The sequence below is a fragment of the Cyprinus carpio genome, chromosome B7, assembly GCF_018340385.1.
Source record: "Cyprinus carpio isolate SPL01 chromosome B7, ASM1834038v1, whole genome shotgun sequence".
In the NCBI taxonomy this organism is placed as follows: domain Eukaryota; kingdom Metazoa; phylum Chordata; class Actinopteri; order Cypriniformes; family Cyprinidae; genus Cyprinus; species Cyprinus carpio.
In genome coordinates, this window is record NC_056603.1 from 39,639,738 (window position 1) to 39,662,907 (window position 23,170).

Below are 23,170 nucleotides of genomic sequence, written 5' to 3' on the forward strand. Positions count from 1 at the left end.
TTAATATGTGCTTTATAAGTACTAATAAACAGCCAATATGCTTGTAATATCCATGCTATTGAGCAACTAGTTAATAGTGAGAATTGGTCTTTAAAATAAAGTTTTCAACCTTTTATCAGTTCATTTGTAAACCTGTTGTCAATTAAACAGTCTAAAGGTCTCCCCTGCAGATTTCTGCCAAAATAAAAGCTTGAAGGTTTAAGATTTGAAAGTGAAGCATTATAACTTGTGATGTGGAATGTCAAATGACATTTTATTTTAAAATACAATAAAAATTTAATAATATTTTATTAGGATTATTATTAAAATAGACTGCATTCCTAAAAACAACAGAGTCTGATTTAAAGTCCTGCTACAAAGTCAATGCAAAGATGTATTTTTTTTAAACACTGTTCAGTCTTATTTGGTTCAAATTTAAGCCAAATGTGAACAGCCTTAAAAAGCAACTATTTCTATTGGTATCAAAGTGTGGCATTCTTTATGCCTGATATTTCAGCAGCAGCAATATGAGAGGTTTAAGTGTTTATCACATTGCAGTTCAAATTGCAATTTCAAAATATAACAAAAAAATGACAATGTAAGTTTTTTTTTAAACAAATTCTGCCCCCTAATGCTTTAAATCAGTAAATAAAAAATAAAAACGATAAAAAAAAATTAAAATTAATTTTTTTATTGATATTTAACTGACATCAGAGAACTGTGAACATGCAAATATGTTGTTACATTATTAAATTAATAATAATAAATAATAAAATTAATAATAATTAAATAATAAAACAAAATATTTTTTTATTTAAAAAATTAATAAAATATAAATAATAAAATATAGAATAATTATTATATATTTATTATATTATAATTATTACAATAATAATAAATAATAATAAATTAACTTAATTAACAATAATAATTAATTATTAACTTTATAATAATAATAATAATGATAATAATAATCTCAGGGGGTACTTTGAGAAAACATTTTTTGTTGAAGGTGTTTGAATGACAAAGAAAATTGGTAAATCCCTGACCTGTAACATTAAGACAGTACAACCTACTGATCACATTGTATTTGTGTCTTTCACAGCCGAAGTTTTATTCACATTTAATTAAATATGGCATCGTCTCACTTCAAATTTTCTCCATTCGCATGCCGTTGGCAGGTTTGATAATTAATCTCTGAGAGTGATGTGAGAGACGATCTGTTCTGAAACATTATAATCTCATTCAGACCCAGTGATAAATGACAAGGTACAGAATGATTCGAGGAGCTTGTCTGTGACGGTTATATTCATTTATTTCATCCATTTTTTTGTGCTCGATATGGCCTAACTGCTGGGATCAGTGAAAATCACCCCTTAACTTCTCAAATCCCTTGTAGCAGCCTGTTTTCAAAGTTGCACTCATCAGAATAGCGAGCAAGGTTTAAAGGCATTGTGTTCTTGTTCTGTTAAAATAACCCACTACAATCACAGAGCAGTGACTAAGGCCTCTGGCATGCCAAAAATGGTATTTATCACTTACTATTGGTGTAAAATAAGCAGTCAGGACTCTTTCCATGTTGATGGCCAGGCCGTGTGGGGTTGTTTAGACACTGTATACCTGGAATTGGACTGACAGATGTAGACGACTTTTATGGTCATGGAAAAGTACTGAAATGAATGTTGTGCTGATTATCACCCCTGCCTGGCGATAATCCACTTGAAATGAGATATTGGAAATTCGCTGCATATATCAGTTGCCACAAAGAAATCTGTGCAAGGCTATTTTGACTTGCTGCGTTTTACTGTCTGAGATTTCTCTGTCTGATTCCCTCTAGAATCGGTATATGATCTTCTCCCGAAAGAGCTGCAGCTGCCGTCTTCTAGAGAGCAGAACGCAGCCGCTATGAGTCAGAAAAGTGGTGGAGAGGCAGGACCTCCGCCGTCGATGGCTCTCGCCACAGGTAAGCTTTGTTTTCGTATTTTAAACCATCTTTTCTCTCAGATGCTGAAGACTGGAGCTAAGGCTTGCATCGTGATGCATATTCACCTGCCCACATATTTTGTGGTTGATTAATTTGGTCTTTGACAGGTGGTTTGAGGGAAGGGTGTGGTGACATCGGAGGAAACTCGTTTCAGAGGTGGACCAAGCTTTTGATAAAAGATAACAAACAACTAACATTTATTTTTATTTTTTTGAAGTAACATGCACCGAATGCAATGAATTGTTCACAATGGGACCAGAAAATAGGGACATTTACGCACAGAAAGCTGTTTTAATGGTAAATATCAAAATAATACTCTGTTATTTAATCAGGAAAATATATCTGATTGCATATACGGGTTTGTGGTCTAAACATAATCTTGTTACTTTGTGAATGTTGGGCCTTGCTGAATTTTTTATATTTTAAAATTTTTTTAAGGAAAACCGGCAAAAATAAATAAAATAAATAAATAAATAAATAAAATTTAAAGTGGGGGAAAAAGATATTTCAGAGAAAACAAAACTTTTATTGGGGCATCAGAGTAGCAAATATTTTTTTGCAAATAATAATTAAATATCAATATTTAATTACATTTAAATCAAAAGCATTTTTTTAACTTGGTATTTAACATACTCAACATTAATAATAATAATAATAAACACATAAAAATAATTTTGCAAGTCTTGCTTTATGAATTTCCATTTGGCCTGCCGGCATTATTCTAGCTTTGTGAATGAACATAATTGGCTCTGTGCCTCTTAAGTCCCAATTTTGCTCAGAAAAAGCAAAAACAAAACAAACAAACAAACCCTGAAATTAATTTAAACAAACAAACAAACAAACATGCATACAGTACAATCATACATACATTAAAATAAAGAAATAAATAAATCTGTTCAGTATAAAATCTGTTTGGTATAAAATTACAGTAAGAATATTTGAATTTTTTTTTTTGGGGTATGAAATTCCAGTCTGCATTAACATTCTATATACAAAACATATTCATGTATAATGCATGTATAATTGGCAATTATTACAATTTCTCCTGACTTGCATTGAACACTGAGGAAAGAATCTGTCCACAGTGAAAACACTCCTCAGAACTTTTCTTTTGAGTTCCTATTTGTACATTCAAAATGCAATTCACTTTAGTTTCTTTTACTCTGCCCCTTTATCAAAGTGCCCAGGTTTAGGGTGAGTTTCTGTAAACCAGAAGTCTGTTGCCTTTGGACATCTGTACCTAACTGCAGCCAAATGCATCCCTCTGACGAGGCAGGACATGCTGGCTGCAGCTGAAGGAAGGTGACGTATTTTCCAGCTTAAATGAATTTCATTGTGGGATTTTAGGTTTCACTGCAAATTGGACTTGCTTCTTCTGGCTATTTTGTCTTCTAGTTTAATTCATATTTTATTTGTGTATAATTTTATTGTTTATTTGTGTATATAAGCAATTAAACAAGTGCTCTGGTATTTTCTGTTTGTTTGACCTGTTTGACATTTGTTTTTCTTTGTTTGCTTGTAGTTTTGTGGTTTTGTTTTGTTCATTGTTTTGTTTTTGGTCGTTTTGTTTTGTTTATTTATTTATTTCTTTGTGTTTATTGTTTTGTTTTGTTCTTTTGTGTTTTGATGTGTCATGTTTTGTTTTGTATCTACCTTTTTGTTTAGTGAGGGACGACTCTTTTGCCACATTCATGTCCCTTCAAATATTGTCTTCCCGCTGTTGAGTGTGTATATTTTGGGTTCATGTGTGTATCATCGTCTCTAACCCTAGCCTTTTATTACCTTTATTATCTTCTCTTTTACACTCAATAATAGCAAAACATACATGCAAGGTATTGTTCCTTTCTCAAGATAACCTTTCATGTGGTTTTCATTCTACTTGTTAAAAATAATGGGCCAGTAAATAATTTTTTTTTAATTATAATGTAAAGTAAGGTTTTTAATTTAGTTTGTCCATGTGTTTTAACGAAGCATTCTAGATGCTTATCTGTTCATCAAAATTGATATTTTGAGGCTCAACATATAAATTAACTGGAATATACACTAATGGTTAAAAGTTTGGAATAATTAAGATTTTTCATGTTTTTGAAAAGAAGCATTTTCAAAAGTATCAAAAATACAGTAAAAAAGTAATATTAATAATATTAATTTTCCCTTGTAGAATAAAAGTATTTATTTACTTTTTTCCTGTCTAATTAAATGTAAATGTTTATTTTTCTTCTGAGAGGGAATCAACTGCAAGAATTCTTCTGCCTAAATCAATAAAAGTGTAATTCTCTCACTGCTCGCCTGCAGGAATGTGTGTCCTCCATTGGTGAATTCAGATTACATTTTCGTTTGGCCCCTCGGGGCCCCTGTTGGCTTGTGTAACAGTTTCTATCAAAACTGAAAGCTCTGAGGGCTCAGTATAACTCAACACACTCAGGTTGCTGTGTTAAGTTGGCCATTTGCTGAGTAAAGAGTACAGTGCAGGCCAGACTTATGAATCAGAGGGGTTCTTGTAACTCTGACACAGATTGTCCAAAGTTGAATATACTGTCTGTTATTTAATTTCGGTTTATCATCTTATGAATATGAATCTTTTTTGACTCTGCTGAGTTTGTCTAACCTGCAATTTTCCATATTAACATTCTCAAATTCCTATCAAAGGTTGATTTGCAGCCACTTTCAGCCAACTTAAAAAAAGAGATAGACGCTGTGTGTTTCAGTGTCTGTATTGTTGCACGCCTGCCAAGAGGTTGCAGCATAATGCATAATGAAAAACTCTGGCTTTGTAGTCCTCCGCCAGAACAGGGTTTCAATTAATAAATAATAATTTCAATTAATTAACAGTTCTGCACAAACATAGGAGCAGATGACTCAAATGTCACTGTATCAGATGTCAAACTGGCAAATCGTTTCTCCCTCATCTTGATGTGACAGAGAATGAAAATAAGAATGGGAAAATAATCAGTTTTTTTTTTTGACGCATATGACTCTAGCCTTCAGAAACATAATATAAAGATATGAAAAATACATTTTATGCCTTTGACTCAAAATCAAATGGTTGAAACTCATACATGTCACACCTACAGTTGATTCGGTTCAGGAAGGACGATTTCAGTATATTGAATACACAATGGTTTGTGGTTACTATTGTTGTCACATGTCAGACAGTATTTCGCACATGGAAAGAGTTCTTCCTGATTTAATTATGTACGGCTTGACCACACTTCCTGTGCATGCAGGTGTCTTCATGTTTATCATGCCACATTTGTGCAGCAGTTTGATCAATCCCATTAAACTAATTCATTTAAACTGTTTATGCTGTGAGACAGAACAACAAATCTTATAAATGAGGATAAGGCATAAATAGCAAGGAAAGTTTAAATAAAGCATGTTTTGGGATAAATGCTGAATGTGGCTGCAAATCATTCTCTCTGATTAATGTGTGAGTATTATTGTTTCACTGGGTGTTAACAAGGTTTTGTTACTGTTGCTGTAGAATCGTTGTTGTTATTTGAATCAATTCTGTCTTGTTTTTAGACCAGCGGTATAGTGTAGAAACTAAGCTATTGTGGATGCATCCTCTACCATTATGATTTGCATATGAGCCATCAAATGGTAAAAACATGGGAAGTCACATTATATAGTGCTTTATACGTATAAGCTTCACATTAATGAAAAGGAAATCATGAGGTTTTTTAAAGAGCACATTCTGAGATAGCAACATACAGAATTTGAGTTTGTTTTATAGGGAGGGGCGTCAAGCTCACCCCATTGTTATTGTTATTCAGTTGACTCAATGTCTCATTCAAATTACATCATCCATATTGTATTGGTTCATAGGCTTTTTTTCAAACAAAGGAGCCAAGCTCCAACGGTAGACATGATAAACAAAAGCTATCTTTTTTTATTTTTGTATTCAACCCATCTGGCTGTTTCTCGTGTTGTTGAGTCTTGGCAGCTGTCAGAGTTTGGCAGCATGGTTTGGTGGTTGAAGGTCTAGATTACTCAAATGTTGGTTGGTACCACCCATGATGCAACTCGTGAACCATCCTAGTTTTGCAATGTACATCAGATCCTTTTGGTGCTTGGCCTCAAAGCACTTTCATTTCATCATCTTGCAGTACAACAGATGAATGTCAAAGAAAAATTGTCATTGTATAAGGTTTAAAGAGTTAGTGGATATTCAACAACATCATTTTTGAAACACAAATGAGGATACTTTTAAAATTCTCTCATTTTTGCCCATCATTTTGTAATCCATATGAGTCAAGCGGTTTAATCTTCAAAGTCATGAAAAAAGACATGATCGCGTATGATGTACAGATTTAAGTTAGGCTTTTATATAAACATTTATCAGTGCACGTGCAAAAAGCTCATCAAATATGGTCAATAGAAGCTAAACGTGCTTGCTTAACATGAAAAAAAGCATACATTTGTTTATGGAATTCTAAATTAAATTTGTTCATTATATGAAGCAATCATGTTTCTTCAGAGGACTTTGATTCATAACAGCTCTATTCATATGCTTTAAAATATTGCGTTACTCCATAAAAAAGTAATTGTGTACTTTTCATAGAAAATAATGCTTTGCATTACTTCTGCATTACTTTTTGTTACCTGAGCTGGGCTTCCTTATTTATTTTAATAACAAAGAACCCAAAAGTAATATTTTTGGAAACTGAACTTTTTAGAACAAATAAAAAATTTTGGTTGTGTGGGCTTTCAAAGGATGGACAAAAAATTATGTAAATAAACGTAAGTCTTATATGGGTTTTGAACAATATGAGGATGAGTAAAATTATGATTTTTTGGGGGGGCAGAATTGTTTTTCAATTTCGTTTTATTCTCTAATATGCACATTTATGCGAAACAAACAATTATTGAATAGGTCTTATACCACAGACAGGATTCATGTACCCTTTTTAAAACTACTGTATATGAATGCTTTACCTCATCCATTTGTTTAAATGAGGTGTGGATGTTGTGTAGCTTGATTTTCAAGGCAAATTAATACGGAAAGGCTATTAGATGCACTAAAAAAAATTGAACAAAGCCTTCTTCATTTTAATATATTTTAATGGTCAGCTTTTATTACTCATTGGTTGTCTCATTTTCATTCCAGGAATTTCTCTCTGAAGCAGGGAGTGTCTGCATACAAAATGCTCTGCAGTTTTCTGCTTCATAGGTCAGACACTGGTTTATGTTGTTTATGTGGCTATGCGGCTATGCTCACTCCCATCAAAATTTGTGCAAATTTGTATAAGAATTTGCTTGCATCATTTGACACATCTGGATGAGAGATGTAGACCCTCAACTGGAATAAATATTGAAACATATGCCATGTAAGAATTTTTTAAAAAGCATCAAATGCAAGAGCTCACTTACTGTAGATTTCCAATGTATGCTTAAATAAAACCCAAGAAATGAGAGGATATTATGGCTAGCGGGCTGTGCGTAATGTCTTGGAGAGTGATGTCATGCCCTGCTCTGCAGTAACTCTACATGAAATGCTTGTTTTTCTTTTTTCACAGATGTTATTCAGCATGATCATTTTGCTCCCGTTGTTTGTTGATTCATTTCCACAGCATTTCAACTGCTTTTTGTCGTTTGCCCTAATGATAGATAGTGCTCTGTGAAAGATTAAAAACAGGAACTATTGGAAAGAAAAGATAAAAAGCAATCATGAGAAATGTCTTGACTTGACTGGGACTGTTGGCTCATGATGATACCTTGTCAATGCCTTTATTTACTGTCTAATTGTACACACTGCAGATGCATCGTCCGCCTCTTCTGCTATGAGCATGGGAAGTCCTCGCAGGGCTTTTCCCACCTCAGCTTCAGAGCGCATCGCCGTGCATGAAAGCAGCACCCCGGGAGATGTTAGCAGTCGAAGAAAAGCTGAGGTTCTGGCTGCAGAAAACAAGCTTTCCGGTCGAGAAAAAGGTGGCCAGCAGACCCAGCAGCAGCACCAGATGACACCCTCAAAACGGCCTGTCCTCAACATCTCGCCTCCACCCGAGGACCTGTTCGATGAGAGCAACATGTCCTGCCAGGATGAGATCCTTCTCGACTCAGAGCAGAGTAGCAGCATCTGGATAGAAAACTCGGTGTCCAACTTCAGTATTGTGAGCTCCAGCTCCTACAATGACAACACTGAAGTGCCCCGCAAGGCCCGTAAGTGCACCCCGCGACAGAAGCCCGGGCCAAAGCCGGTGCCTCCTGAAGAGGCCAGCATGGATGTCTTTGATGCAGATAGTGCCAAAGGTCCACACTTTGTGCTCTCGCAACTTGGCCCAGACAGCAAGACCTGTTCCAAAGCAAGGTGAGTCATTTAGTATCATAGTACACTTTGGGCCTTATGGCATTATAAAAACATCGGTGTCTCTTTGTTGGAGATTAATGTGAAGGAAACATCATTTACTCACCCTCATGCCTTTAGAAACATTTCCCACCTGAGAACATTCTTAAAACGGTATTTCTGAAGGTCCTCTAAACACTGAAAATATTTTTTTAAACAATTTTTCTTAGTTATGTGAACATTAGAGACAACATTAAGGGAATGTTCCATTTTTAGAATTATAGGAATGTTACATTTGAATGTTCTCAGAACCAACTGAAACTAAGTTGTAACATTTAAAAATGTTAAAAGAAATGTTTTTACATTGTACTTATAATTTAAAAAATGCCTACATGTAATTACATCTGTAGTTAATTTCTGTAATTACATGTATAAGTACACTGTTGACCCATCCCTTACACCTTAACCTTATAAAGTGGGACAGAATGTCCAAATAAAATTATTCAGAAGAACGTTCCATACACGTATGGTTTTCTGCTAACGTTTTGAGAACGTTATTAAAAAATAGATAACACTGAATAAACATTCTGTTAATGTACTGAAAGAATATTTGTTCCTAACTTTGCTAATGCTCCCATTAAGTTATGAAAAGCTTATGTCTTAATGTTATATGAATGTTGATTAAAAAAAGGACTTTTTTTAAAAATGTTTTCAAAACAATATGTTCCCTGTTATCTTGGTTCGTGCAAGGGTTCACACATCAAATAGATGTCTCTGAGATGTACATGTGGTATCAGGGATGGTCAAGTTTTGCCTTTATGTTCTGAGATAGAAAGTAAAAACGGGATTAAATGACATGACTTTAAAAATCTGAATAGATTTAAAAAAAACACGGGGTATTGTACACCTTTGGCAACTTTGTAAATAGCTGCAAAAACTGGGTATCGTGCACTAAATTGTACACTACTGAGGATCACACACTAGCAGATATTCAAGTTTTTCTAAAACACTACAAACTCATGCAGAAACATTGCTAAGGAGGCTCAAAATAGCATATATTTGAGCTCCTCCGACTGGATTAACTGAAATTTTCTGTACAAGTCTCTCAACTCCGATGGCTGAAAATCTGCAATCTGGCTCTGACTTTTAGTAACTAATTTGGGCAAGAATTATGTAGTTTTTTCCAGCCTTAAGTCAAACAATTATATGAATGACAAGAGAGAGAGTTAATGGTGACAGAATTTTATTTCTGGAAAAATTAAAGGGCCATAAACCGCCATTAAAGTAGCTTTTAACTGATGTTCACCATCTTTGTTTCATAGCTCTGATGGACCACAAGCTTCTGGCCTTAAAGGTGGGATACTGTCTCGTCAGTATCCTCAGAAAAGTGAAGGGAAAGAACTGAAGATTGTGGTGCAGCCTGAGACTCAGCATAGAGCGCGGTACCTGACTGAAGGCAGCCGTGGGTCTGTGAAAGACCGAACACAGCAGGGTTTCCCTACTATCAAGGTGGGTAACACACAGTTATTTAAACCAGAATAACCTACAGCAGGTTTTAGAAGAGTACTATTCATCCCTAGAAAAAACATAATATATTTAAAATACATTTATTTCATACTAAGCATAGTAACATATTTACTAACATATCACTTGAGACTTACTGATATAAAAATTATAATAAAATTTTATTTGGAGTATCACTTGTGCACAATGCACGTTTCTTAATAATAAACCTAAAATGTGTTTTAATGTCACTATTGATGAGGATTGTATGATCTTTGAATAAGCAAGAAATTTAAAGTGCATCTAAAGTATACTTGCAATAGTTCCACATAACACAATAAAATATACTTCAGTGCATTAAAGTGCATTAAAGTACAGTATTAGCTGTTCAAATTTAGCAGGCTTTAAGTATACCAGTTTAGGATACCAAAAGTATAATTGCAAGGTATTTTTATTAAGTACATAATATCATGTAGATGTATTTGCAGTATACTTACATTGAAATAAATGTATTTCAAATACCTTTCAATGTGGAGGAAAAAACTCAGTGCCGAGTCTTATGGTTCTTACTTTTCACTATTGATAAATGGATGCATGTTACTCTGTTAAGCCCAAGTTTCTTGATCCTTGCAGCTCGAGGGTGTGAAGGAGTCAGTGGTCCTGCAGATTTTTGTAGGCAATGATGCTGGACGTGTGAAGCCCCATGGCTTCTACCAGGCTTGCAGAGTTACAGGCCGTAACACAACCGTCTGCAGGGAGGTGGACATCGAAGGCACCACTGTCATCGAAGTGCCTCTGGATCCCAGCAGCAATATGACTCTGGCGTATGTAAAGACATGTCAGCTTCATCAGACTTTCAAGCTTTGCATTCAGAGGCTGTAGTGATCAAATATGGTTGGAATTATTGATATTGACAAATGACCAGCTGATGTTCGGGTATCTGTACAGTGTAGACTGCGTGGGGATCCTAAAGCTCAGGAATGCTGATGTGGAGGCCCGTATTGGGGTGGCTGGATCTAAAAAGAAAAGCACCCGTGCCAGACTGGTGTTTCGAGTCAACATCCCACGCCCGGATGGCTCTGTGCTCACGTTACAGACCTCTTCATCTCCCATATTGTGCAGTGAGTGGCTTTGGGTTATTCATAGCATCTCCCTGCTGGCGAGCCCAGCTGGAGCTCTCATCACATAGGAGAGGTAGGGATTAGAAGGGGGTTCAATGAATGTTTATATTATTAAGGCCATAGAGCCAAAAAAAAAAAAAATGAATCCAAGGCAGAACATCAGGTGCCTACTGAAGAGAGCTACTAGGTGTGTGGTGAATTGCACTACTTTGTTTTGAAATTGAATTTCAGTGTCACCAGCAAGTAGAGGAGTATTTCAGGTTGATTGTAATTTAAGTTCTGCTGACACCATCTGTAGCATTCTGCTGATTATCACAAGAAATGATTTGGATTGTGTTAATAAGGACAGAAAACACATTTGCATTAGGATTCTGAAGGAATAGTTCATCTGAAAATTAATACTTGTTGAAAATTTACTCATCCTTTCAGGCATCCAAGCCTAGATGTAGATTGGTTTGTTTCATCATCTGAACAGATTTGGAGAAATATAGCAATACATCACTTGTTCAGCAATGCAGTGAATGGGTGCCGTCAGAATGAGAGTCCAAACTAGCTGTTTCGTCTGAATCAGGAGAAAAAAAATGCACAGATCAAGCACTGCTTACAAGTGAAAACTGTTCTAAACCAATATGTTGGCGGATTTTGGTAGGGGTTGAATGTTTTCACTAAATGAAGGGTTATTGTGGATATTTTGGGCCAAAATGATGATTTAAATAATAAAAAAAAAAAGTCATAATGATTAATTTGCTTTTTACAAACATGCAGCTTTTCACTTCACAAGACGTTAAATGATGAAATTGAGTAATGTGGATTACTTGTGGATTATTGTTATGTTTTTGTCAGCTTTTTGGACACTCATTCTGACGGCACCCATTCACTGCAGTGGATCCATTAGTCTTAAAGATGTGGAACTCTTGGTGTAAAATGCTGAAGAACAGTTAATACTTAAGTAAAAAATGCAGACACCGTTCAGCAATGTGTTTGTTCACGATTAATTGCAATTAATTTGATTATCATGTAATTAATTTTTGATTCAGGTATTCACTTATAATAAATGAAGCAATTGTACCACAGCATCAAATAGCAAAAATGCGAAGCTTGCCTACTTACCATGCATTACCAACATAATACCTATGTTCCTTCATGGTTTCCATGTGTGGATACAAAGCCAAAAGAACCAGATTTTTCACTAGTCACAAGCTGATTTGACTATATGGCTTTGTTGACCTGCACATAATGTCAGATGTGCAGAAACTAAGTATTTAATCATGGTCTACTGCACAGAAACATTGTTACCTGGCTGTTTATACTAATGGTCGCTTTCTCTCTTTCTCCGATTGGTTCTGTTTTATAGCACAGCCTGCAGGAGTACCTGAGATTCTCAAGAAGAGTTTGCACAGCTGTTCGGTTAAAGGGGGGAGTGAAGTCTTTATTATTGGAAAAAACTTTCTCAAAGGAACCAAGGTCATATTTCAGGAGAGTGCTTCAGGTATCTATACATGTTAAAAAAGTGTCATGCCCTGTTCTGTGCAGATTTCCTTGCACTGTTTAACCTCTGCCTCATTGACTACAGCAGATGATAAATCCTGGAAGGCAGAGGCTGACATTGACATGGAGTTTTTCCATCAGGTAAGCTATAGCATCTGCTGCGTCTATTATTTGACTGTGTGGGCTGATCAAGCACTGCAAAAATAGAGGGAGCTTTGCACAGGTCTGACAAGGTTCTTTTTGAGTAAGTGTTTTGAATATATCTGCTTTGATTGAGTGCTGCCACAGCTAGCTCTATTATACTTATGCATAGGGTCCATTTACACAAATGTATGTAAAAAGGGCTAAAATAAATAAATGTAAAAAAATAAATCTCCTTACACTTCATATATGTTTTCAGTGTGACTTAAACCAGACACCAGTAATTGTTCCTCACTGATGATGTTATGAGAAACATAGTCAGATTCAGCTGCAATAAGTAAATACATAAATAAACTATGCCATTTTTAAATTTTTGACTTTTTCCCTTTTAGAATCACCTTATTGTTAAAGTCCCTCCATATCAAAATCCAGCTATCACATCTCCTGTATCTGTTGGTATCTATGTTGTTACGAATGCTGGACGTTCCCATGATGTTCAAACATTTACATACACTCCAGAGCCAGGTCAGTTTAATCTCCACTGTAAACATGACTCTTAATCACGACAGGTTTGCTAAAAAAGAGTGTTTCCCAACCCCGTTCCTGGAGGCACACAAACAGTACACATTTTGGCAGTCTCCCTTATCAAACCCATCCATATCAGGACTTGGAGTCTCTACTAATGAAGAGTTGAATCGGGTGTGTTTCTTTTGGTAGAGTTTGAAAATGTATACTGTGGGTGTGCCTCCAGGAACAGGATTGGGAACAATTCATGAAAATCACTGATCTAGAAACATGCTTGTTTGCAGTTGTCGATTCTTCTGTGAAAAAGGAAATCTTGCCTCCAGTGACACCTTGTTGTTTTGAACAAATGAAAGGTGAGCAAACATCTATGATTATTAGCGTTACGTAATATTGCTCAATGACAGCCATGGTTATGTAAATGTCACTGGCCCCCTGTCTTTTGTTTCATATAGTAATAGATACTGCCTTGATGACGCCAGTTTTGCCTCTTGTTAAACGAGAAGAGGTCACTCCAATGGAGGTCTCCAGTAACCCCTCTGCCTTCAAGGTTTGTATAAATCATGAGACAGAAACCACCACAATAAATCAGTCCCTTTTTCCGTATATTTTGATAAATGCCTATGTTTATCATGTTTGCAACCCAACAGACCTCTGAAGTCATCAGTTCAGCTCAGCAAGCCTTAGATATGAGTGCTGAGATCTCCACCAATAACTGCAAATTTTCCAGTTCGCTGGCACACCAAACAAGAGAACAGGATCAATCTCAGAGCTCTGTCTTTTCCAACAAAGAACCATTCAGCACCATCCAGGAACAGAGTCTTGCACCCAGTGGCTCTTTCCATGTGCCTAATAAATCTCTCCTCCAGCAAGGAGTACAGCCATTCCTCTTGGAACACAGAGAGAGTCTCGGACAGGAGAGGACAGGCATCAGTGGCGGTTCAGTGGTGGGGCTCTCCCAGATTGACGACAACTCGCAGCAGCAGCTCTCACTTCTACCTCCAGATGAGGTGGCACAGCTGGAGCAGGCCGTGCGGCAGCTGCAAGCGAAGGGATTCTGCAACATCCATCTCCAGAGTGAGAATTCACTGTCAAAACAAAGACAACATCAACTTCAACAGCAGCAGCAGCAACAATTCCAACAACAGCAGCAGCAAATCCAGCAGCAGCAACAGCAAATCCAGCAACAGCAGCAGCACATCCAGCAACAAGAGCAGCAAATCCAGTTGCAGCAGCAGCAACACCAGCAACAGCAGGCTTTGGAGAGCTTTCAACATCAGCTCTTTCAGCCCCAGGTTCAAATACATTGTACTTCAGAGCAGCAGAGCTCTTCCCAAGGTATGGTTCAGAATGGAAGCTCTCTCTTCCAGCAAACCCCAACACAACAGCAGCAGCAGCAGCAACAAGCATCCTTGTTTCAACAAGCAACTGGCTTTCTTCAGCAGCAGCCCAGTCATTCCTCGCCTTCTCTGTTTCACAACCCTACAGCCATGACCGAAACCCAAAGCCCAACGGAGGCTCTTTTCCACACACAGAAGACCTCACCCAATCAGGATCAGGTCCAAGCTTCCCTTTTCCAAAGCAATCTCACGGTTCTCGGTGGGTCCAACATGTCAGCGGAAGCTCAGCCCTCTGCGACCAGTATGTTTCTTTCCCAAAATGCCATACCAAGTCAACTTGCTGTTAACGCCGGCCAGCCACAGCAACTGCCCTTTCTCACTTCTATGCAGACATCTTCTCTTGAGGCACCATCTGTATTTCAGACTCCACCCCAACTGTCCCCCATTCAGCAAGGCACTCCGATGGAGCAGCAACAATCACCACAGCGAGCCATGTTCCAGAGCATCTCCCAGTCACCAAGCAAACTCCCCCCTGGTCAGCAGCAGCAGGCTAATCTACTCCTTGGATCCTTAAGTTCTCCAGTGACACAAGAGCAAACCTCCAACCTGCTATTCGTTGGCCAAGTCCAGATAGGATCGATGAACAACAACAGCCTAGCTTCTCCAGACCAACAGAACACTTCCCTTCCCTTCTCTCAGGCCGGCATGGTTACAGTCAGGCAGCAGGAGTCGTCTGAACCCATGACATTTCAGGATCAGACTACTATGGTGGTCAACCCGTCCTCGAATAAGCCCATCTTCCAAGACCAGCAACCAATGCAGTTGGCACCAAGTTCTGGTACAGCCCCTTCACAGTCTGTAAACCTCTTCATGGGCCAATCCAGCATGCAAGGGGGTATGGCTTCTCAAGAAACCCTTTTTGGACCACAAAGTGATGTAACCAGAATTCAGACTAGCACTTCCTCTCCAGTACAACAGCCTGGTCAACTCTTTCAGACCACAATGAGTGGAAGCCTCAACCAGCCCAATCAGAATCAGCAGCCAGACCTGTTCCTCTTTGAGATTCAGAATGGTTAGTCAGTACTTTTGAACATACTTGCCTGTTTGACTCATAATTCAGATCTGTAACTCATTTTAACGTAGGGCTGGACGTAAGGCTGAGCAAAAAAATCAAATGAAATTTTCATGCGCATCTCGTCAGTAAAGCTGCTTCTGTGATTAGTAGTTAATCTCCAGCACGTGCTTTCAGATGGAGCGGCATTTACTACACTGCAGTTTTGCCAAGTCCGCCATTTTCCCGTGGAACTGGGCTACTTTAACACTGTTGCCACAGGTTGTTTTTCATGTCCGCGGGTTTAAGCGACCCCAATAATGTGATATTTAGCCCCTAAAATGCTGATTTTACCAGGGGAACCCCTCCAAAAATGTGTATTTTACCCATAGACTGTATAAAAACATGGACGTATTGTTTGCAGTTTTAGTCACTTCCTTGTTGGCTTCACGAGAGAGAGCGGGAGGTTGCCGCTTGATTTTACCCCACCAGAATGCGATTTTTACAGGGGGATCGCCCTTGAAAAGCCGTTGGGCTAGTTTTGAGTAGCAATTGGAAGGGTTTTGCTGTTAAACCTGGCAACCCTGCTTCGGATAGTCTAGTTTTTAGTTTTGATTCGCATAATCGCGTTTTTAATCTTTAATGATGTACAGCTCTGTGTCGTAGGGTTGCCAGGTTTTCACAACAAAACCCGCCCAATCGCTACTCAAAACAACCTGCGGCTACAGTGTTAAAGAAGCCCAGTTCCGAAAACTGCAGACTTGGCAACACTGCTGTGTAGTAAATGTCGCTCCATCTGAATGCATTTGCTGGAGATTAACTACAAATCACAGAAGTGGCTTTACCATCAGTATGCGCATGAAAATCGCATTCAATTTTTTGCACAGCCCTAACTGGACTGTATGCCCAAAATTTATATCATTAAATATTCAGTTGATACAATAGAATTCCAATATCAATATGAACATAAAAAAGCCTCAGAAAAACTGCTAAGAATGCCCTATAAACTTCTAAAACATTTTATTTGCCAAGTCTATGAAACCTCCTTCTACAAAAGTATAATATTTTAGAAATAAAAACGGTGCAAATAAATTAATGTTAACCTTTTTTTTGTATTTAGCCTTCATACAAACTAGAAATGTGAAATCTCCATCAAATAAACGTACTGTAAGATTCTCAGACTCACCTATTGATATTAATATCTTTAACTTTAAACTAGAACATTGGCTGATTATTCTTATAGATTGAAACAAAAGCCAGGATAAAAAATATGAAAAGTGCTCAGAGTTGCGATATATATTGATATTGAATTATTGTCTAGCCCTATTCAAACGATTTCTTTCCTGCAGAGTGCCGTCAGCTAATGAACAGCCAAGGATCTACACTGTCTGACCAGATCATTGCCATCAATCAGTCTGGACAGAGTCAGCAAGAGAGCGAAGGGCAAATCCAGTCTTTACTTGGGCAGTCTATAGCAGATCCAGGAACTGTGCAGACCACCTTGACAACCTCTCAGAACATGGAGAAGATTGACCACCTTCTGGTGAGCCTTCAGGAGCAAGGCAATAACATCTCCCACTCCTATTAGGGCCTTCAAGGTGTGGCTGCCCATTCCATTCCATACATGATTGTAGATATTTCTTGCAGACATATTGGATAGTTTGGTATCCTCTATCTTGGATATTTGAAGAATACATGATGTTGAAGATAATTTGAAAAAAATAGAGTTTTCAGAGCAGGCCATTCACTCTATATATTGACACTGAGAAAGTAGAGTCGTCTGTTGAAAGATCTGGCAGAATCAGCTTCTGTTTTGATCTGCAATTCTCCAGAACCCTCTGGAGAACCTCAATGCAAGAGCATTTCTCTGAGGAACTTACATATGTTCCTGCTATAAAGACTGTCATTAGTTCCGCAGCAACCCCACCATAAATAAAGGCTTTGAGGCGTCTGAGATATATATTGAAGTTCCTTGAGTACACAGTAGGATATTTGAGGCACCTGGAAACCTAGAGATTCTGCCTCAAGTATCTCTTTATTTTTACAGTGACAGAAAGAGAAGATCAGGACACATGGGACGACTGCAGTTATGCCCGAACATGATTTGTAGACACCCCACTTTCTCAGTGAGCCTCGGATAACTTTGTAATTTCTATTTTTAACTGTTTAACATAATCAAGAACGCTTGATAGAAGCAGTGTGCAGTAAGATTTTTATTTTCAACACTTTTTGCAAACAGCCGTTAATACCTTTCTGTCTCGGTACACTTGAGTATCTATAAGCTATTTTGCTTTTGTAAAACTATTTTATGCAGTCAATTGGGGAAAGAAGATATCTAAGTGAAAAATCTATCTTCCTAGCACTTTATATATACATATATGTTTTCAGTGTGACTCGTCGACATTTCATCAAGATGTCTATCTCAAACCATGTTTACTGTATTAATAATTCTAGTGTCTTTCATCTCTTTAGACTAATCCGTATAATACTATACCAATTAGAAATGCTCATTCCTGCTTTAAAAAAGCAGTTATCCGTAATCTGAAAAACAAATTGCTTCTGATATTTATGTTTGATTATTGTTTACGTTAGTACATTTAGTTGGTGTCTGCTTTGTTTAGCATGTCTGAGTGTCCTATATTACATGTGTATGTGTGACATATTATTTATATGTCTTTTACTGATTTTAAAATATTGATAGTATATGCTTGTATCATGCTGTGTCATTGTGATGGGTTGGGTTGTTTTATTTGCCAGTGTCTGGTATGCTGGAACAAAGCAGATTGTTTTTATTGGCAAATCAGAAGGGAGTGTCCAACCAATATTTTCGACAAGGCATACAGTAAATACAAATGCTGAATATGCTGGGGAAGCAACCCTTGGTCCCACTTTATATTAAGTGGGCTTAACTACTATGTACTTGCATCAAAAAATAAGTACAATGTACTTATTGTGTTCATACTGTATTGCAAAACACTTTTCCTGCTATTGAGGTGGAATATGGGTAAAGTTAGGGACAGGTTTGGTGGTATGGGTAGGTTTAAGGGTGGGTTAAGGTGTAAGGGATGGGTCGACAGTGTAATTATAAATGTAATTACAGAAATTAATTACAGATGTAATTACATGCAGGCATTTTTAAAATATAAGTACAATGTAAAAACATGTATGTACACAATACGTACATTGTACCAAATAATTAATTAAAATGTAAGTACATAGTAATTAAGGTCACTTAATATAAAGTGGGACCCAACCCTTTATCTTTTGTAATGGAAACAGTTTTTTTTTATCAATTTTCAAATTTTATAGCCAATAAATAGCCATCAGCATGTCAAAACTGAAGACCATGTTTAACCTTTGATCTAAAATGTCCATTTTTGTTGCTCAGGTGGTTTGTATATTCGGCTATGAAGTGAGTTTGTGTTGAATGTACTGTAGAGAAACATCACGTGAGCTGTACATTTAAAGCTCATGAATGTGAAGCTGCCAAACTAGTTTGTGGTCTCAGAATATTAGGCTGATGTGAAGTTAGTTGGCAGATTGTCTTGTTGTTAGCATCAGGATGAATATATACATTATGAGGGAGCTGTTCTCTGTAATGTCACAGAAATGGCTCATTTGAGCCTGCTATGGTATTTTTTCTTTGCTCAGAACCTTGGGTGATTTTTATGCCTACTTTTTAGTAGAGACTATTTTATCCTCTTCTTTAGAGAAGTTTTGCTTGAAGGGTGCTCTCATATATCTCTGCATGGGGAAGAACTGTGAATGGGAACTGGAAGAAGCATTTTATTGTGATTTAACTGTTATCAGTTCTCCATATTTATGTGAATATTTTCTTTTTCACCATACCTGTTTTTTTTTAGAAAATATTTATTTTTATCTCAAGAATTTCCAGAATTAGAATCAATGCCCAGATTTCAATTAAATTGCATAATTCCGACATATTTCTTATGTATTTTTTGTTTCTTTTTTTCATACAGAATGTCATCTTTTAAAGAAAATAATCTGTGTAACCTGTGTACTATTGTTACATCATGATTAGGCTGCACAGATATTGTTGAGAGTCATTATCATAATGCACAGTGATTCAGTTTCACTATTGCAAAAGGATATCATGTTTTTTTTAGGGGATTTAATAACTGGCTGGTCAGAACTGGACTTCCTGTAACGATTTCATTAATCTTTTGGGAAATACAAGCCATTAAAACAATCATTCCCCCTAAAAATTCTATTTTGTATGATTCTTGGGACCAATTATAAATTATTTATAGTTCAATTAAGAAATCTAAACATCTGTTTCAGGTGAAATAACATTTATAAATTTATATATATATATATATATATATATATATATATATATATATATATATATATATATATATATATATCTATATATATATATAAATGTATAAATGTAAGAAATCTAAACATCATATTTATAAATTTATATATATATATATATATATATATATATATATATATATATATAAATGTAATAGGTAAAGTGTGCAAGTGCAGTGTATGTCTGTCCTTTGGTAGTCTTTTTCTTAAAAAAAGAATAAAAGTCACAGTTCAATATTGCAAATGAGGCTTTGCATATCAAAAATTGTTTGATTTATTTGTAAACTGAGACACATTCTTCCTACTCATCCCAGTCACAAAATCTATACTAAACAATATGCCTCTAAAATCAGTTAATCTTTTAGTAATTAGTAGCTGTGCCTTCTGATTTGTACGTGACAGCAGATCATTTTCTGGCAATTGCCTGTTTTGACTGGTCATGAAACCAACACCCCTTTAAAATATGTTCCAATAAATATACATGTAAGTATCACTTTAAATGTGACTAGATGATATGCAATATTACTTTTCAATCTGTTTAATACAATATACGCTTCTGTTTAATTTTTGTGAGGCAGGTAATTTATTGCTTTAAACAGTTAAGCGGTTAGAACGACTGCAAGAAAAAACAGCTTTTCATATTCAGTTGGACTTCTTTGATCCACCAACAAAGAGGAACTTAAACTGTTATGGTTCTGTTGCTTATTAATATATGATAAATCCTAATGTGCCATAATGATGTGTACAGTAGGTATTATATCAGTCTTTTGTGTGTCAGTTTGCTATAATGTGTCGTCAGGTTCTGAAAGTCTCTGTTGGATGTGATGATAAAATATATGAGCTACTTTTGACATATTTGTGACAATTTATTACAAAAATCATATATAAGTATTTTGCTTTTGTTGGGGCATTTTTACTCTCACAGCTATTTTTTCTATAAATGTGCTGCTGTGAATCAATAAAAATAGGTTAAAGAAAAATAACTCCAGGCTTGTTTTTTTTATTATTTTTATTATGCAACAAAGTCATTTTAAAGTTAGGCTTAAATGACTAATTGACCAGTAATAATAATTACAATGGTTATACTGTATTATTTAGTTAGAGTTATTTCCAGTTTGCGATTAATGAAGAGAACTGCAGTTACTTTTTTTGAGCAATAGAGGTCCCTGCTCTCAGACTAACAAAAAGAAGAAGAGAGATCACATAGGCCTATGTTTTAAACCGTTTAACTATGCATTTTGTATCAATCAAGTACACATTACAAATATTCAGAAAATATAGAATCTGCCTTGTATATTGTGGACAACATATAGACAGGAACGTAGAGGTAAAATAAAAATTAAATTGAGAACTAGGCCTACTTCAAAAGACAAAACTTAAAATTAGGTTCATGTGTAGGCATATTTTAATTCATAGAATTAAATAAATGCTAATAAATATATTTAAACACCGTTACATTCCACATATTTAAGACAGAAACAAAAAAAAAATAGAATGACCAGAACTGATGCAACATGACACAAAATTTCATACATTTTGTGAAAGTGATGGCCCTATAATCACACAAAAACACACACACACACACACATTTAATGCTGTCAAGCGATTAATCTCATCCAAAATAAACGTTGTTTACATAATATATTTGTGTGTACTGTGTTTATTTATTATGTATATATAAATACACACACATTCAGTATATATTTTGAAAAAAAAAAATACATGTATATACATTTATATTGTTATAGTGTTAGTTAATTAAATATAAGTAGTTACAGTTATTTTATATATAATAATGAGTTCTGTATTGTCTAATTAGATGCTGTTACGTCATTACACGGGGACTAGTTCACTGATTGTTATGTTCAGAGTTAGTATGCTCGCAGGTTCTGGTGCAGATGGTTGTAGTCAAACCCATCAGCACTGGGCAAGAGCATGAACCCCATTGTTGTAAAGTTATGCTTTACTAAGTAAAGTTCCTGCAACGGATTATCTTTGTTGTGTGCTTCTCTCCACGCCTCAACGGACACTGATAGACTAACATTACAGACGAGAGCACAACAAGTGGCATCAGAAGTTGAGCGTGACAGAAAATCATCCGCAAATTGTGGGTGTTATGAACTGCTGGGACATCCGATGTGATTCTATGGACATTATAATCTGCAAAACGCAGTTGTTGAAGTAGTATTAAAGACTGATTGACACGTTTATTCAACACATTAACCAATCTTTCACGGAGATAAAAGCAGGAAGGAATTCCCCTCCCCCAGCAGAAAGACGTGGCACTGGAAGTCTGCCAAATCAATAGCTGCCATAGTGCCTGCCAAGTTTCACAGGCACTATGAAATAGCCTTGAACAGTCACATTGCAACTCACAGAGCAGAATATACTTCCATATTAATAAATAAATATTATAAATAAAACATTGACTCAACAGAAAATACGATGGATTCAACTGATCCGGAAGTCTCACTTGGAGCTTCAGCTGCCCCAGACCCCCACACTGGCTAGAGGCTGTGCTGTCACAACAAAATAAGCAACTTTGAAATGCCATTTCACCTCTGCTCCATAGACTGGAAGCAACAAAGACTTGTTTGTTAACTCTCACGCAGCAGCCCCATGCCAAAAAGGTGATGTGGTCCACACCCACAAGATGAAAGTGAAAGTCATGACATTTGCCAAGTAACCCATACTCGGAACTGGTGCTCTGCATTTAACCCATCCAAGTGCACACACACAGAGGTAAGAGGTGAACACAGCGTGAACACACACCCGGAGCAGTGGGCAGCTATATCGAGCACCCGGGGAGCAACTGGGGGTTCAGTGCCTTGCTAAAGGGCACTTCAGCCATGGGTATTTAGGTTGGAAGAGAGTGCTGTTCATTCACTCCCCACCCACCTACAACTCCTGCCATCACCAAGACTCAAGCCTGCGACCTTCTGGTTACAATTCTCTAACCGTTAGGCCACAAATGCCCCCATGATGACACTACCACACTTTCATCTGCCCCGGATAGAACACTTGTAACAAACAGAGATGCAACAGTGCCTTCAGATGCTGAACTTTTTGCTGCTGAGCTCGCTGTCATTGATAGACATGTACGGACCCCAGCTAGTCCAAATTCCTCAACAACTGGCCCTGATGTGAGACCCAGAAGCCGTGCACAGGGACCCAGCCATTATAATGGCTCATTCAACTTGGGCCCACACATGCACGCACCTTCCACTGCTTCAACGCCCACCCATCATCTCACAGCCCCTTATGGTAGAGCTCCAGATGGACCTAAAGCTAAACTTGACACTTACGATGGTAAGGATGACTGGGACTCTTTTATCATTCCTTTTGAGTGCAGAGCTGTCATTTACAGATGGAGTTTTCATGGGCTCAGAACTCATCCCAGCCTATATATCTGAA

The 23,170-nt window shown here is 36.8% G+C and overlaps 1 protein-coding gene across 15 annotated transcripts in view; it reads left to right on the forward strand.

Moving 5' to 3' along the window:
• The window catches only part of LOC109061710 (nuclear factor of activated T-cells 5-like), a 37,553-nt gene extending 19,004 nt beyond the window's left edge, over window positions 1-18,549 (forward strand). For 2 of the 15 annotated variants that reach the window (XM_042728620.1, XM_042728624.1), the window contains exons 2-13: window positions 1,817-1,942; window positions 7,724-8,273; window positions 9,572-9,758; window positions 10,386-10,576; window positions 10,701-10,873; window positions 12,228-12,362; window positions 12,447-12,502; window positions 12,895-13,027; window positions 13,294-13,380; window positions 13,480-13,574; window positions 13,675-15,436; window positions 16,765-18,549. In XM_042728620.1, coding sequence (XP_042584554.1) covers window positions 1,817-1,942; window positions 7,724-8,273; window positions 9,572-9,758; window positions 10,386-10,576; window positions 10,701-10,873; window positions 12,228-12,362; window positions 12,447-12,502; window positions 12,895-13,027; window positions 13,294-13,380; window positions 13,480-13,574; window positions 13,675-15,436; window positions 16,765-17,003 — 3,734 coding nt within the window. In that variant the 3' untranslated portion in view covers window positions 17,004-18,549. Of the gene's footprint in view, window positions 1-1,811; window positions 7,137-7,723; window positions 8,274-9,571; window positions 9,759-10,385; window positions 10,577-10,700; window positions 10,874-12,227; window positions 12,363-12,446; window positions 12,503-12,894; window positions 13,028-13,293; window positions 13,381-13,479; window positions 13,575-13,674; window positions 15,437-16,764 lie in introns of those variants that run through there. The other 13 variants (XM_042728632.1, XM_042728626.1, XM_042728628.1 and 10 more) reach the window with 13 other exon arrangements.
• The last annotated feature ends 4,621 nt before the right edge of the window (window positions 18,550-23,170 follow it).